The 12,197-nt window shown below is 36.2% G+C and overlaps 1 protein-coding gene across 3 annotated transcripts in view; it reads left to right on the top strand.

The window, feature by feature from the left end:
• Positions 1-12,197, top strand: part of TTC7B (tetratricopeptide repeat domain 7B) — a 146,797-nt gene that overhangs the window by 46,670 nt on the left and 87,930 nt on the right. For all 3 annotated transcript variants that reach the window (XM_086612889.1, XM_086612888.1, XM_086612887.1), the window contains exons 6-7: positions 6,569-6,647; positions 8,828-9,000. In XM_086612889.1, coding sequence (XP_086469015.1) covers positions 6,569-6,647; positions 8,828-9,000 — 252 coding nt within the window. The remainder of the gene's footprint in view (positions 1-6,568; positions 6,648-8,827; positions 9,001-12,197) is intronic.

The raw sequence follows: 12,197 nt of genomic DNA, 5'->3' as shown, positions 1-12,197 counted from the left end.
TGTTTTAGTATAACAGCCTGATAGCAAATACAAGAGTTGGCAATGAAAGGACAAAACTCAATTAACTGTACTGATGAATAAATGGCATATAAACAACTTAAAGTAGTGGAAAACTGTGTGTTCTTCTGATTTTAACATCTCTAGCTAACCAGAAGCAGTAGCTTCAAAACGAAACGTCTCCAGGGGTTACCAAGAGAGTTAGAAAATCAACAGAGGTTTGATAACCTCTTGTTTTGGTTTGGTTTTTTTGTCGTCTTTTTTGTTTCTCTTCTTCCTCCCTGATTCATTCTCACTATATTTTTCACACTTGACATATTGCTGTTTTCACACTGCTGTCCAATATATTATTCTTTGGCTTTCATGTTGGACAGGCATACAGTGACAGTGAATCCCCTCTTCACAACTCAGTGTAATTCTTCATAGGTGTTGCCCCTAGTTCATTGCAAAGATGGCTCTATGTTCCTCTCACCATTTCTCCTCTTTGGTGTCACCACTGGGAGGGCTGAGCCCCACACAATGCTCAGAGTTTGGCCTTGTTTGTTGTTGCTCAGCACTGTCTCTGATTAAATATTTGATCTGTCACTTCAGATTGGCTTTTTGGGTTCTATCAAATGTTACACTTCTGTTGATGCATCCCAGCTGTTTTGTTGCTGCTTAAATCTTATCTTATCAGAGTATACTTCCTTTATGGTTTCTGCTGCTGATTTCTGACCTTTGAATCTTTAAGACAGATTGTAAAACCATGCCCGTGTTGGTCACTCTGCTAAAGTTCTGCATGCTTTTATCATGCTTGATATTAAACTTAGTGGCCTCCTAGGTCTTCAGATTGGTATTCTAAACAAAATCACTGTTGGTGCTGCACATTCTTCCTTCTAGTTCTGTAGGAGTTTTTATATTTTCTTATAAATATAAATAAAATGGCTCTATAAACTTTAGAGACCAAGCATATTGACTAATGTGTAATGCAACATTAAATATTTACCAGAGTAAATTCCATTGACTTTATTCCCTCTGTTAACTTATTTCCTTAGTAAAACTTTCTGCTATGTTTAGCACTTTTTTCTTGTGAATTCAAGAATGGGCTTTTTTTGTTCATGATTTCTTTGGCACCTTCTCAATCCACCTGCATTTCTTCCTCTAACTAGATCTCTGCTGGAAAGGAGAAACTTGTGAAATAGTAGGAGATAAAGGGCAAGACTTCTAATACAGTCTCCAGTAGCTGGAGAGGTCCTTTTGTGAATCCTGTCTTTGCGCCTTAATAATTGAATCTGGTGCTTCTTTTATACCCATATATTACATGTATATAGTGTGTTGTATATATACGCTTATATGAAACAACATTCAGAGGAGGAGTTGAGGTGGTGGTGTCAAGAGTAGTAGTAAACAAAACATGTAGCGTCCTAATGGTGTAAAGTGGAGTTAACCTGCTCTCAGCTTCCCCATACCTACACTCCTGGCATGCATTTTTCTTGTTTGCTTTTTGCTGGTTCAGATAGTTGTTAGGCTCTTCTGCGGAAGAAGAGAATTCTTCATTTTGGTCTCCAAAACAGCAGAAAACAAACAGCAAAGAAGTGATAGCTTTCCGTCATTTTAGTGAGACAAATTTATTCACTGGAAGGTGTGATAATGGCTGGTATAGTTGTGAGAAAAGAGATAGGACTGTGCAAGTGAGAGTAGGAAGAGGGGGGAGAATGTGACCTTCCTCATTCACTAGTGAACCATTAGGTAAACTTAGTTACCAATGGAACTACGGTGTAGGCAGTAGGTGTTCTCATTTTAAATGCATGAATGCAAGATTTGCTGCTCGATTGGACTGTTTCAAATACTTAGGCTGGTGTAGCTGTAATGGCACACTGAAGTTGTTTCATTTGTAAGCCAAACATCAGTCAAGAACCTTCAAGCATCAATCAAGCATGATCTTCTGTAGTGAATTTGAGATAAGTGGGATTTTTCTTTCTGCATGCGTTAACAATGGGTAAAACAAGAAGTTATCAGGATGCCTTTTTAGTAGTTTAGATTCTGGCAGGAAATAAAGGATTTTCTATATGTAATTCAGAAAGTAATACCTGGTGGTAATCAATGTTTTGTGGAAATTATACAGTATTGTGAGAATATTCAATGTATAAGTATGAAAGGAAAACAGAACTGTCTGAAGTTGCAACTGTGTTGCCTTTTGGAGATAGATATCTAAACCTTACCAGGATGTTTGCTTGAGGTGACTTGGTTTGCATTAGATCCATCATTTTTCTAATTCTGGATAAATTATGCTTTCCCCCCTCCCCTCTTTAAACCTGAGGGAACACAGACACAGGCATTGGTCACAACCATCTTAAGCATCATCAGTTGTGCATAAGACTTAGCATTGTCCATTTGGTCAGACCTTTAATAAAGTCATTGCAGAAAGCCATAGAACTTCAGTCCTTCTATTTTTTTTTTTTTAATTTTCGTTTGACTCGTCTTTGTAGAAGCATATAAAGCATATGCTCTAGTATGGTAAATGGTATACCTCAGTGTTAGGATGTTCTGTTACTGCTAAAAAGTTAATCTCTTGATTTGTCACATTTCTTGTTTTTTGCTTATATAGTAACTTGATTTAATGTAAAATAATTTCAGATCTTAATACTCTTAATTGACTGAAAGTTGTTAGCTAGATTTTATGGATTTAAATCATTGTTATGGGTTTTTTGTAAACATGTCAGTCATACCAAAGTTACTGAAATGCTGGATGTGAAGCTTCTTGGGACCACTAGTCCACTAGTGCCAAAGCACTGTGTTATCTGATGCCAGACATGGTTTTTAAAACCATGAGACTTCTTAGTAGTTATGGTGACAAATATGTTTGTGTCAAAAGTTTGCTACTGCTGGCCTACATGCTTATATTCAGGTCTTCTGATCCTGCATTGAAAGTTTCTCCTTACTGTCTCTTATTTTTCTTCCTGCACTTTCCTTGCATCATATCTGCAGTTATTGATCTCTCTCTCTGTTTAGGAGTGAGCACTTCTGCATAGATGCAGTTAAACTATTTTCGTTATTCTAAACAGAAATGCTGCCTGAAGTTTTGAAAGGGAGCAGAAAAGTTGATCTTGCATCAGAACAATTAATTAGGTTCTAACGTAAATTGTTGGAGTTTAGCGTGCAAATACATAGACACAAGGATGCAAATTAGCCCTAAGGGCACCAATCTGTAAAGACTTTCAGTGCTAGATTGTACCTTTAAATCCTGGTTTTCAGTCTTTAGCTGGTATAGTGCTACTTAAAGAGACAAAGTAATTTTTTTTCTTGAAGATTTAAAGCAGCAAACATTTTAATTAGTCTTTAAAAACTAGGAAGATGCAATTCAAAGGGCTTGACTCCATGTTCTGATGGGAGGCAGTTGTATAAACACACATGTGCATAACTAGCAGTGTCTGTCTATGGGCTGTCTTTGTCTTATCTGAAATTTCTGAAAATGTGTCAGCTCTAAGTGCGTGTTAATGTATCTTAAAATTCCTTGTTTGGAGAATGGAAGGGATCTCAAAGTCATTTACAGACACTGTGGGACGTTGTTCTCTAAGTTAACCTGCCCTTTTGCTCTGGCACTCGATCAGCACAGGCGGAACTGCTAACATGAAGGCACATTGTAGTGAAAAGCAGGTAAAAGTTGTGTTCTTCCTAGGCTAGGCAGGAAAAGTATGTGCCAGAATAACCGCCATCCTCGTCTTCCCAATGTTACAAAGTGTTAACAAATACAGGAAATGTACTTTCCTAAAAGCAGTGCAGCATGGAGGTCTACCATATTGTTCATGGTATATTTTGCTTCATTACTTGTCCCTCAAAGCATTTAACTCAATTTTTGGGTGATTTAGATTGTAGTTTTGAAGTGACTTCATGTAGAAGATGCTCGCCAAATCTGTATTGTGTTTGTGTTCTCTTGTGCAGTGGATCAATGTTAAATGCTTTATGAAGCAAAAACTAATTCTGTATTTTAAGTTTTGAGGTTTTTTTCTTGTACAATCTTAACTGCTTTTTCCATGGTACAGTAGAACTTCAGTCACAAGTTTCAGTCCCTTGCAGATGCTTATAAAAATGCAATAAGTAAACTAATAACAACCTGCCATAAGTTCTTAAGGACTTTTAAAACTTGCATACTTTTTTATAGAGTGTTTTTTTTGTTCTTGTAACACATCAAAAGACATAGACTTCATATGGAAAAAACCTCTAATTCCTAATTTTCATAAAGATTAAATTATTGTGATTTTGAAGTTCTACTACGTAGTATATGTTTTATCTGTACTGGGAAATTAGTGTTTCAAGCTGACAAATCCTTGCTCTTTTTTGACAATTTTGCAGGGAACGTTTCAGGGTTTTGGCAAGTCTGTGTTTTTTAAATCTTGTTATGAGGACACATCTGTGACTTTGCAATAAAGTTCTTGAGAGAAAGCTCCATTCATGGGAAATATGCACTTAGAGCAGAGGACCTTAAAGCTGGATTCCAGTGGTCTGGTTTTGGGCTTTCTAAAATATTTGGCATGTGGTATTACTGAATGGTATGTGTTTTGGCTTTCCAAAGGTGCTGCAGGTATAGAATCATAGAATGGTTAGGGTTGGAAGGGCCTCAAAGATCATCTAGATCTAGATCACTTAGGTATCTAGCTTCCATTGAGTTCAGAGGTTTTCTTAAAATTTGGCCTACTGACTTTCTCTGATTACTTCATTAGTATGAAGTTGGTATAATATTCATTAGCTATTAAGAGGCCTGCCTGTGCAAAATATATAAATAAATCTGTTTTTCATGCAGTTATTTCCATGTTAGATGTATACACAAGATTAATTTTCTTTAATGTGTATAAAACTGATTACTCTATGATCAAGCTCTGCTGTGACGTGGACTTTTTACAAACTATCATTAATTCTTATGTGACTCATGATTATTTCTTTTTTTACCCACTGGTGGCTCACTTCGACATAACTTTCAGCCTGTTCATACAGGTTCGTTATTTGGAAATGCTACTTTTTAAATGAGCTTTTATGTCAAACTATTTGAGAAGATGAACTTGTGCTAGTGCCTATGCTGGAGACCAAAGTTTCTAAAATATACTGAGAATACTTATTGTATAAAACAGAAAAGAGGTGACCTCTATCATCTGAACTGAAGAGTAAATAAATGAGAAGGTCTCTAGAAAAAGTGATAAGAGTTCTACAGTTCTATAGCAAGATCTCTTACATCAAATGCTCTGGGTTCAGTTATTCTGCAACTAAGTTTAAATAAAGTATCTGTGTAAAAATGCTGGCTTTTTTTGAATTTGTACAAAGTTGCAGTTCAAAAAATCAGTATTTTAAATATATTTGTAAATAAAGATGTCAGAGTAAGGAAGGCAATTTCAACATCAGCTTTATAATGCAGTGCAATAGTGCTTTTACTTACGAAAAATCTTATCAATATGTAATATTTTGTTTCTCTTTTGAGTCTGTATTAGGTAAATGTTATGCTACTTGCACGTAAAATCACATCTTAGATAATACAACTATATGACATAACAGCAATGATTTAACACAAAACTTGCTTTTGATCAAATCATTTGTTTGGCAACTAAACTTCAAATAGTGAAATGGCTGTCCTCTGTTATGTGTTGAGGTTGCAGTATTCAGTGGTTCAGCTCAGCCAAAAGCCAGCCCAGTCCTTAACCAGTCCAAAGACAAACTGTATTAATATAAAATATATTCTTAATTGCTTTTAAGTGCAATTAAAAAACCCAGATAGCTCAGATAACTGATAGAGAGATGAGAAAAAGGGAACGCTGTAAGACCATTCAAAATAATCTATTGTTTGAGAAGAAAGTTCATCTGCTGAAAGCATTAGTATGAGTGATGCCTCCTCTCTGAGGCTCTGGAATCTCTTTGCAAGAGCTGTTTAGGCAGCAGAAATGGAAGAAGGGTAGATGAAGAAATTTAAGTTGTAGAAGCCACACCAAAAGCTAGCTGGAGTCAAGAGCTGAACACTGGTCCCCTAGTCCTCTTCTGGCCACACAGTGGGCCTTGCTGTGTTTGTGCTCTTTCCTCTCTGAAAAGGAGTTTAAAATTTTATCTTATTTTCACTGAGGGCTGCAAGTTTTGCTCCTTTTTTTTATTCCCTTATTTATTGTGTCAAGAGGCAGCTAAAATTGAATGTTTGGGGTTTTTTTTTTTTTTTCAAAATTTATTCTTTAAAGCCTGACATAATAGAAAATTAAACCATCGTAGTAGCAAGGACCAACTTCAATTTTGTTTTTTTCCCTTTTGGGGTGATCACTTCTTACAGTTTTCCTTGCTTTCCTCTTAAACTATCTACTGATCATGAAAATGTTTCTTTTTTCAATAAACTGGCAGAGATGTTGTTATAGTAATCAGTGGTGGAGTTCCCAGATGACTATATATCTCTCTTTCTATATAAATATATATAGAAAGATAAATATATGGATCTCACAGAAAGGTGATGATGATATGCAGGAAAAAAAATTATAGCATGGATTTTAACAACTTTATCGAGTAATATATTAAGATGTTACTATATCCAAGTTGGAATACTGTCAAATTCTATGTTTATATACAGGAACTTGACGAGAGGAGTTGGTAGATTTAGAGAGTTACTAAGAGCTGTTGAAACAAGAACCACACAAAATCTGCGAATGGTAAGTTATATTAAACCACATTCCTATTGCAGCATTTATATTTTAGTAGGCAAGTTAAACATAAATATAGTGGATGAGTTAGCAACAAATAATCAGATAACACAACGTATTGATCAGGATCTGTTCTCCATCACTGTATAAGGTTACATTTCCTGGCTTAAGTGAATGATTACAATAAGAAGGAATGTTTGATGCCCAGTTTCTCCCCTATTTCTCTTTCCTGTTTGTTGTTACGATTAAAACTTGATTGTTCTCTGATTGACTGTACTTTCAACCTTAATCATAATTGCCCTAATTATGCTTTACGATAGTTTCATAACAGTAGCGTTTCATGTTTTTGTAATGTAATGGGAGTGAGGACAGAGTACAGCGTCTTTGTGTGTCCTATCAAGTTGAAAGTTATAATTTCTTTTTTTTTGTGATAAAGCCTCTTAAAGGAAAACAATAAAAGCAAAATCATGAAGACTTGTTATTTATATTTTGAGAAAATAAACCTTTGCTGAAAGTAATGTATCCTTTTTGCATTTTTTATATAATAAAAGGCCAAGGCTTATATCTTTTACTCTAATGTAATGATTTTCAAAGTGTCCAAGATTATTTTCCTAATACTATGCCTTTAAAACTTCCAAAGTAGTAATAAGGAAAGTAATTCGTTTCTTGATTCATTTAATAGCTGATTCCTAGTAAGGATATTAGAATTATTAAATAATAAACTTTCAATGGAGAAGGATAATAATGCGAACTTTAATAGAATATGATGGGCTTCTTACGGTATAGGAATTGAGGTGGAAGATGCAGATCGTATGATGCTGTTTGTGGCTTAAACATTACACATCTGTTGCTGGGAAATGTTCCTGGGAAATGCTGCCAAGTCTGATGCAAATGTAGGTCTTGCCTTCATGCTGCTGCCCTGGTACTAATCTCTGAGTTTTCATCGTCGTGATATATAGTCATGCAGCTTGTATGCATATATATTAAACATGAAAGAGGAGATTAACCTTTCTATGGAAAGGTTATGGATTATAGGATGACTTCAAAGCTTTAAATTAATATTATTTACTTAAATAATATTTATATAAGTATTTCTACATTTAAATATATAGTGCCAAGAACAGTTGGATAAAATAAACTTTTCATGCGGATCTACAATGTCATTTCACTCTTGCTGAGCCTTATCAACAGTGGCAAACACCAGCACCTTTAAGTACAAGTTTTCAGGAGCCCCAGTCAGAGGAGGTTGGAACTATAACTGTTTGTGGTGGGTTGACCTTGGCTGGCTGCCAGATGCCCACCCAGCTGCTCTCTCACTCCACTTCCTTCACACGACTGGGAGAAAATAAGAGAAAAGCTTAGGGGTCGAGGTAAAGACAGGGAATTTGCTTACCAGTTACTGTCATGGGCAAAACAGACTTGACTTGGAGGAAATTAACTTACTTTATTCTCAATTAAAAGAAAGTGGGACGGTGAGAAACAAAGAAAAAAACTGAAACACCTTCCCTCCCACCCCTTTCCCCAAGTTCAACTTCAGTCCTGCATTCCTGAGTCTTCTACCTGTTCTCCCTACCCTCCCACTCCCTGAATGGTGCATGGGGAGTAGGGGGTTGTGGTGAGTCCATAACAGTTCCTCTCTGCTGCTCCTTACTCCTCACACTTTTCCCCTGCTCCAGCATGGGGTCCCTCCCATGGGCTGCAGTTCCTTCAGGGAATATCAGCATGCTCCACTGTGGTCCTCTCAGCAGGCTGCAGTGTAGACATCTGCTCCGCTGTAATTCTCTCCACAGATCACAGGGAAGTATCTGCTCCACTGTGGTCTTTCCATGGAAACATCTGCTCGAGGCCTGGAGAGGTGGTAGAGGTTACTGAGCACAAGATACCTGAAAATATACCTACTTTGCTCCACTTTTAGGAGCAACAATTGGTATGGCTGATACTTCAGAAGTATCTGGATTTAACTGATAAAAATGAAAAATTGTTTATTGTTGTTTATCTTTTCTTTGTGTTCAGAGACTTGAACTGGGTACTTGTACCTTTCAAACAGCTGTATGCATGTTTTTTTGGATGTTTTAAAATAACAGAAAACGTATTCTACATCACTAGTCTTCATTAGAAATAACCCAAGCATTTTTGAAGAGTTCGTATTCGGCTTTTCTAAGGAAAATATTTATCTATCACTTTTACAGACAATAGCAAGACAACTGGCTGAAATTTTGTTACGAGGCATGTGCGAACAGAGTTATTGGAATCCACTGGAAGATCCTCCTCACCAATCACCTCTAGATGATCCACTTAGAAAAGGTTCAAATACTAAGAATTACACGCTCAGTAGAAGACCGCGGGTATACACTGGAGAAAAGTATGGCTGAGTTTATACCTCTCATTTCTATAATTGCAATTGTTACCCGGTGCACTGGGTAATTTAGTTTGTATTTTTTAAAATGTAGAAGGAATTGGGCGATGTGAATGGTAGTGTTTCCCATGCTCTGTGTGTGTGTGTATATATATATATATATGTTCTCTGAAGAGAACTAGGGAAGCAACATGCTTCTCCGAGCAGAAGTTCGTACTGTATGCACAAGACCTTTTGTTCTCAATTCTCAAAAATATTTTTTTTTTTGTTCCATGCTGGAATATATGGTAGAGTCAATATCTCTTATTACAGCTGGGATACAAAAGAAAACATGAACTCGGTGGCGAATCTGAGATGGCACATTTTAAAAGTTGTATGCTGTTTCTAGACCTCTATTCTGCTTAATCATAGAAAGGAAAGAATTAGCAATATGGAGATTCAAATTAATCTCTGAAACATTATAAAAACCCAAATCTAGCAATTTATCTAGGACTTTCAACAGTAGTTTGTTTCCCAAGGCAGCTACCTTTTAGTCATCGTAGGTTAGTTTTGGCATTTCTTTATGATGCCACATTTTTGTAGAGTTTTATTCTGTCACTGGTTCAGATAAGTGCTATGCTATGGATCATTTTTGTGTAGCATATCCCATGGTTAAATCTAGAGTAGCTTTGGTGTGTATCCTTTTCCTCTTGAAAATGTGTGGCTTTTTTCAAAACTGATCACCATTAGTATTAAATGTAGATAGCCATTTCCTTGAATTTGAACTTAAAAGTTAATAGCTTGTTGTTTGTTTATATCTGATCAAATGAAAAATGATTTCTAAGATACAGTTGATTTCCTTGGACACACTCTGACAGTGCCAAGAAGATATATTGACTAAATTTTGCACTTTATTACAGTTCTTGGGTGTAACTTACTGCCTGAAAGTAATGTGCTTGTGTCAGAGCATGCTGGTGAAATCTTAACTGTTTGGTGCTGTCTCTTTTAATTTATTTTTTTATGTCACTGATACTAAGTTTGATCTGGTGAAACTTTGTTGCATTCTTGCTTTACATAATCTGCAACCTTTTCGCTGCTCTACTTGTATTCTACACATAAGTCCTTGTGGGATCCTGTATGTGTTTATTTAATGCAGTCAACAACTGTTGCTTGCTTATTTTGATACAGGCTAGAAAGCACTATGAGCCAGAGAACTGAGAAGTACATTGTAACAGTGGAGATAATGATCTAGGGACGACTGTGATTCGCTGTTGTAGGACAGTGCTACATAATGCAGATAGAGAAGATTGAAATTCCATTTAAACTGCAGAAAAAAAAACATTACAGAAGAGGTTGTGGAGTCTGGAGAATATCACTGGAGATATTCAAAATCCAACTAGACAATGGTCCTGAGCAACCTTCCAGCCAACCCTGCTCGAGTGGAGGGGCTGTACTAGACGATCACCAGACACCCCCTCTAACCAGAACTATTCTGTGTCATCAGTGCAATCTGAAAATCTCTTTTGAGGAGACTGTTGTCTGTTCCATATGAAATTTTTGATGCTTTTTCTCTGAAGAATTTATTATTAATTTATATTTTGTCCAGCTGGATTAAAACCTAGGTGTTGTGAGTTTTTTAATTCCAGTCTCGTCGGACTATGTCTAGGATGTGAAGTCATTAAAAAGCAGTCTCTTGAGCTTTGAGAAAAGAGGCAAGTGTAGAGTTGAACATTCAGTTTGCCAAAACAACTACCATGTTTCTCTGCAAGTACATAGTTAACAAACTGTACATGCAGGCAACCTTTTTGGTAAAAAGGAAATAACTGGTTTGTGTGGTGATCGCTGCACTTAAAAAGTATGCATTTATTTCCCAAACACTCTCTTACGCAGAGTCACACATTTTCTATATTCAAACTACTTGGTTTCACACAGCAAATCCTAAGGAACGATCTGTTCCTCTCTCACCATAGGTATGCCTTATTAGTTAATATGAAAGTTTTTTCCATAATGTGACCTTATGTGCAAAGGAGTCCGTTTCTACTGTAGATTGCTCATAGAAGTAGTCCTACCTTAAATTCTGAAGAGATGTTGTGTTTTAGTGTTCACAGTATCTTTATCTTATAACATAAAATACTGCGATACTGCAGGCATTTGAGTTGTTTAGCTGCATTTATTGCAGATTTCCGTTTATGAATACTTTATACAGCAGCGAGCCCACATAATTATGGTGTCATTATTACTAGCAAGTAGAATGGCCTTTGTCTTCGAAGATTTCTAGCAATTCTCCTTCCTTGATCCAGAATACTTATAGCAGAGTTCTCAGACTCAGTCTTTCAAAGTTATGTTCTTCATTCTCAACTCGTCCTTTCATAGAAACATGCCTCCTGGCAAAAGTGAGGCTTTGTTCAGTGTAGTTTTCTTGTGCAAGTGAGGAGTTCCATGATTCCAACAGAGCATGTAATTAAGTCCTTTCTTTCGTCACATTAGAGTGATTAATACCAGATCAGATAAAACATGTCTAGCCAAGTATCTCATCTCCAGCAGTGATTGAAAGTAAACTTAAGACAATGAATAACAAGACAGACATGTAAGAAACTTCTTCCTAGGTATCCATCTGACCACCAACTATGAGTCTGAGATATACTATTTTTTTCTAAAGATGTTGCCTTATATATTAAGTAACTGCATAGTGTTCTTCTGAGGATGATGAATGTGATTTGACTAATGCAATTTATGATTTTGTAGATCTCTGTTACTACCTTTTCAGTTTTTCTCAATCCTCAGTTGAAGAACCATTAAACTTCTTGGTTTGCCTTTGGTTGGTAACTGTTTCATGCTTTCAGTTGCCTCTTTTGCGCTGCCCTGTTACCTTGGAATTACTTATATGCCTGCATCTGTCAGGAGACACAGAAAATGGCTGAGTGCAGTCAACTAAATTGATCTTTTTGCATACATAAGTAAAAGAAATTTCCCAGTAATTTCTGCATGAAGAGAATCTTCACTGTTTGAGACAAATATCAACGTATTTACCAAAATATATTCAAAGTTGTAGGAGAAAATAACGTTTGCTTTCATTTTGAAAAGTAACTTTTTAGTAGTTTTCTTTAGGGCAACTTCCCTTTTTTCTCTGAGAAAGTAATTTCTCCAGCAACTATTTTCAATCTTTATTCTGCTTTCTGGGAACCATTGCCAGTAGTTCAGGTTAAACCTACTACTTCCAGGGT

The sequence above is a fragment of the Tauraco erythrolophus genome, chromosome 6 (genome assembly GCF_009769465.1).
Source record: "Tauraco erythrolophus isolate bTauEry1 chromosome 6, bTauEry1.pri, whole genome shotgun sequence".
Lineage (NCBI taxonomy): Eukaryota > Metazoa > Chordata > Aves > Musophagiformes > Musophagidae > Tauraco > Tauraco erythrolophus.
This window is presented reverse-complemented; position numbering and strand designations above follow the sequence as displayed.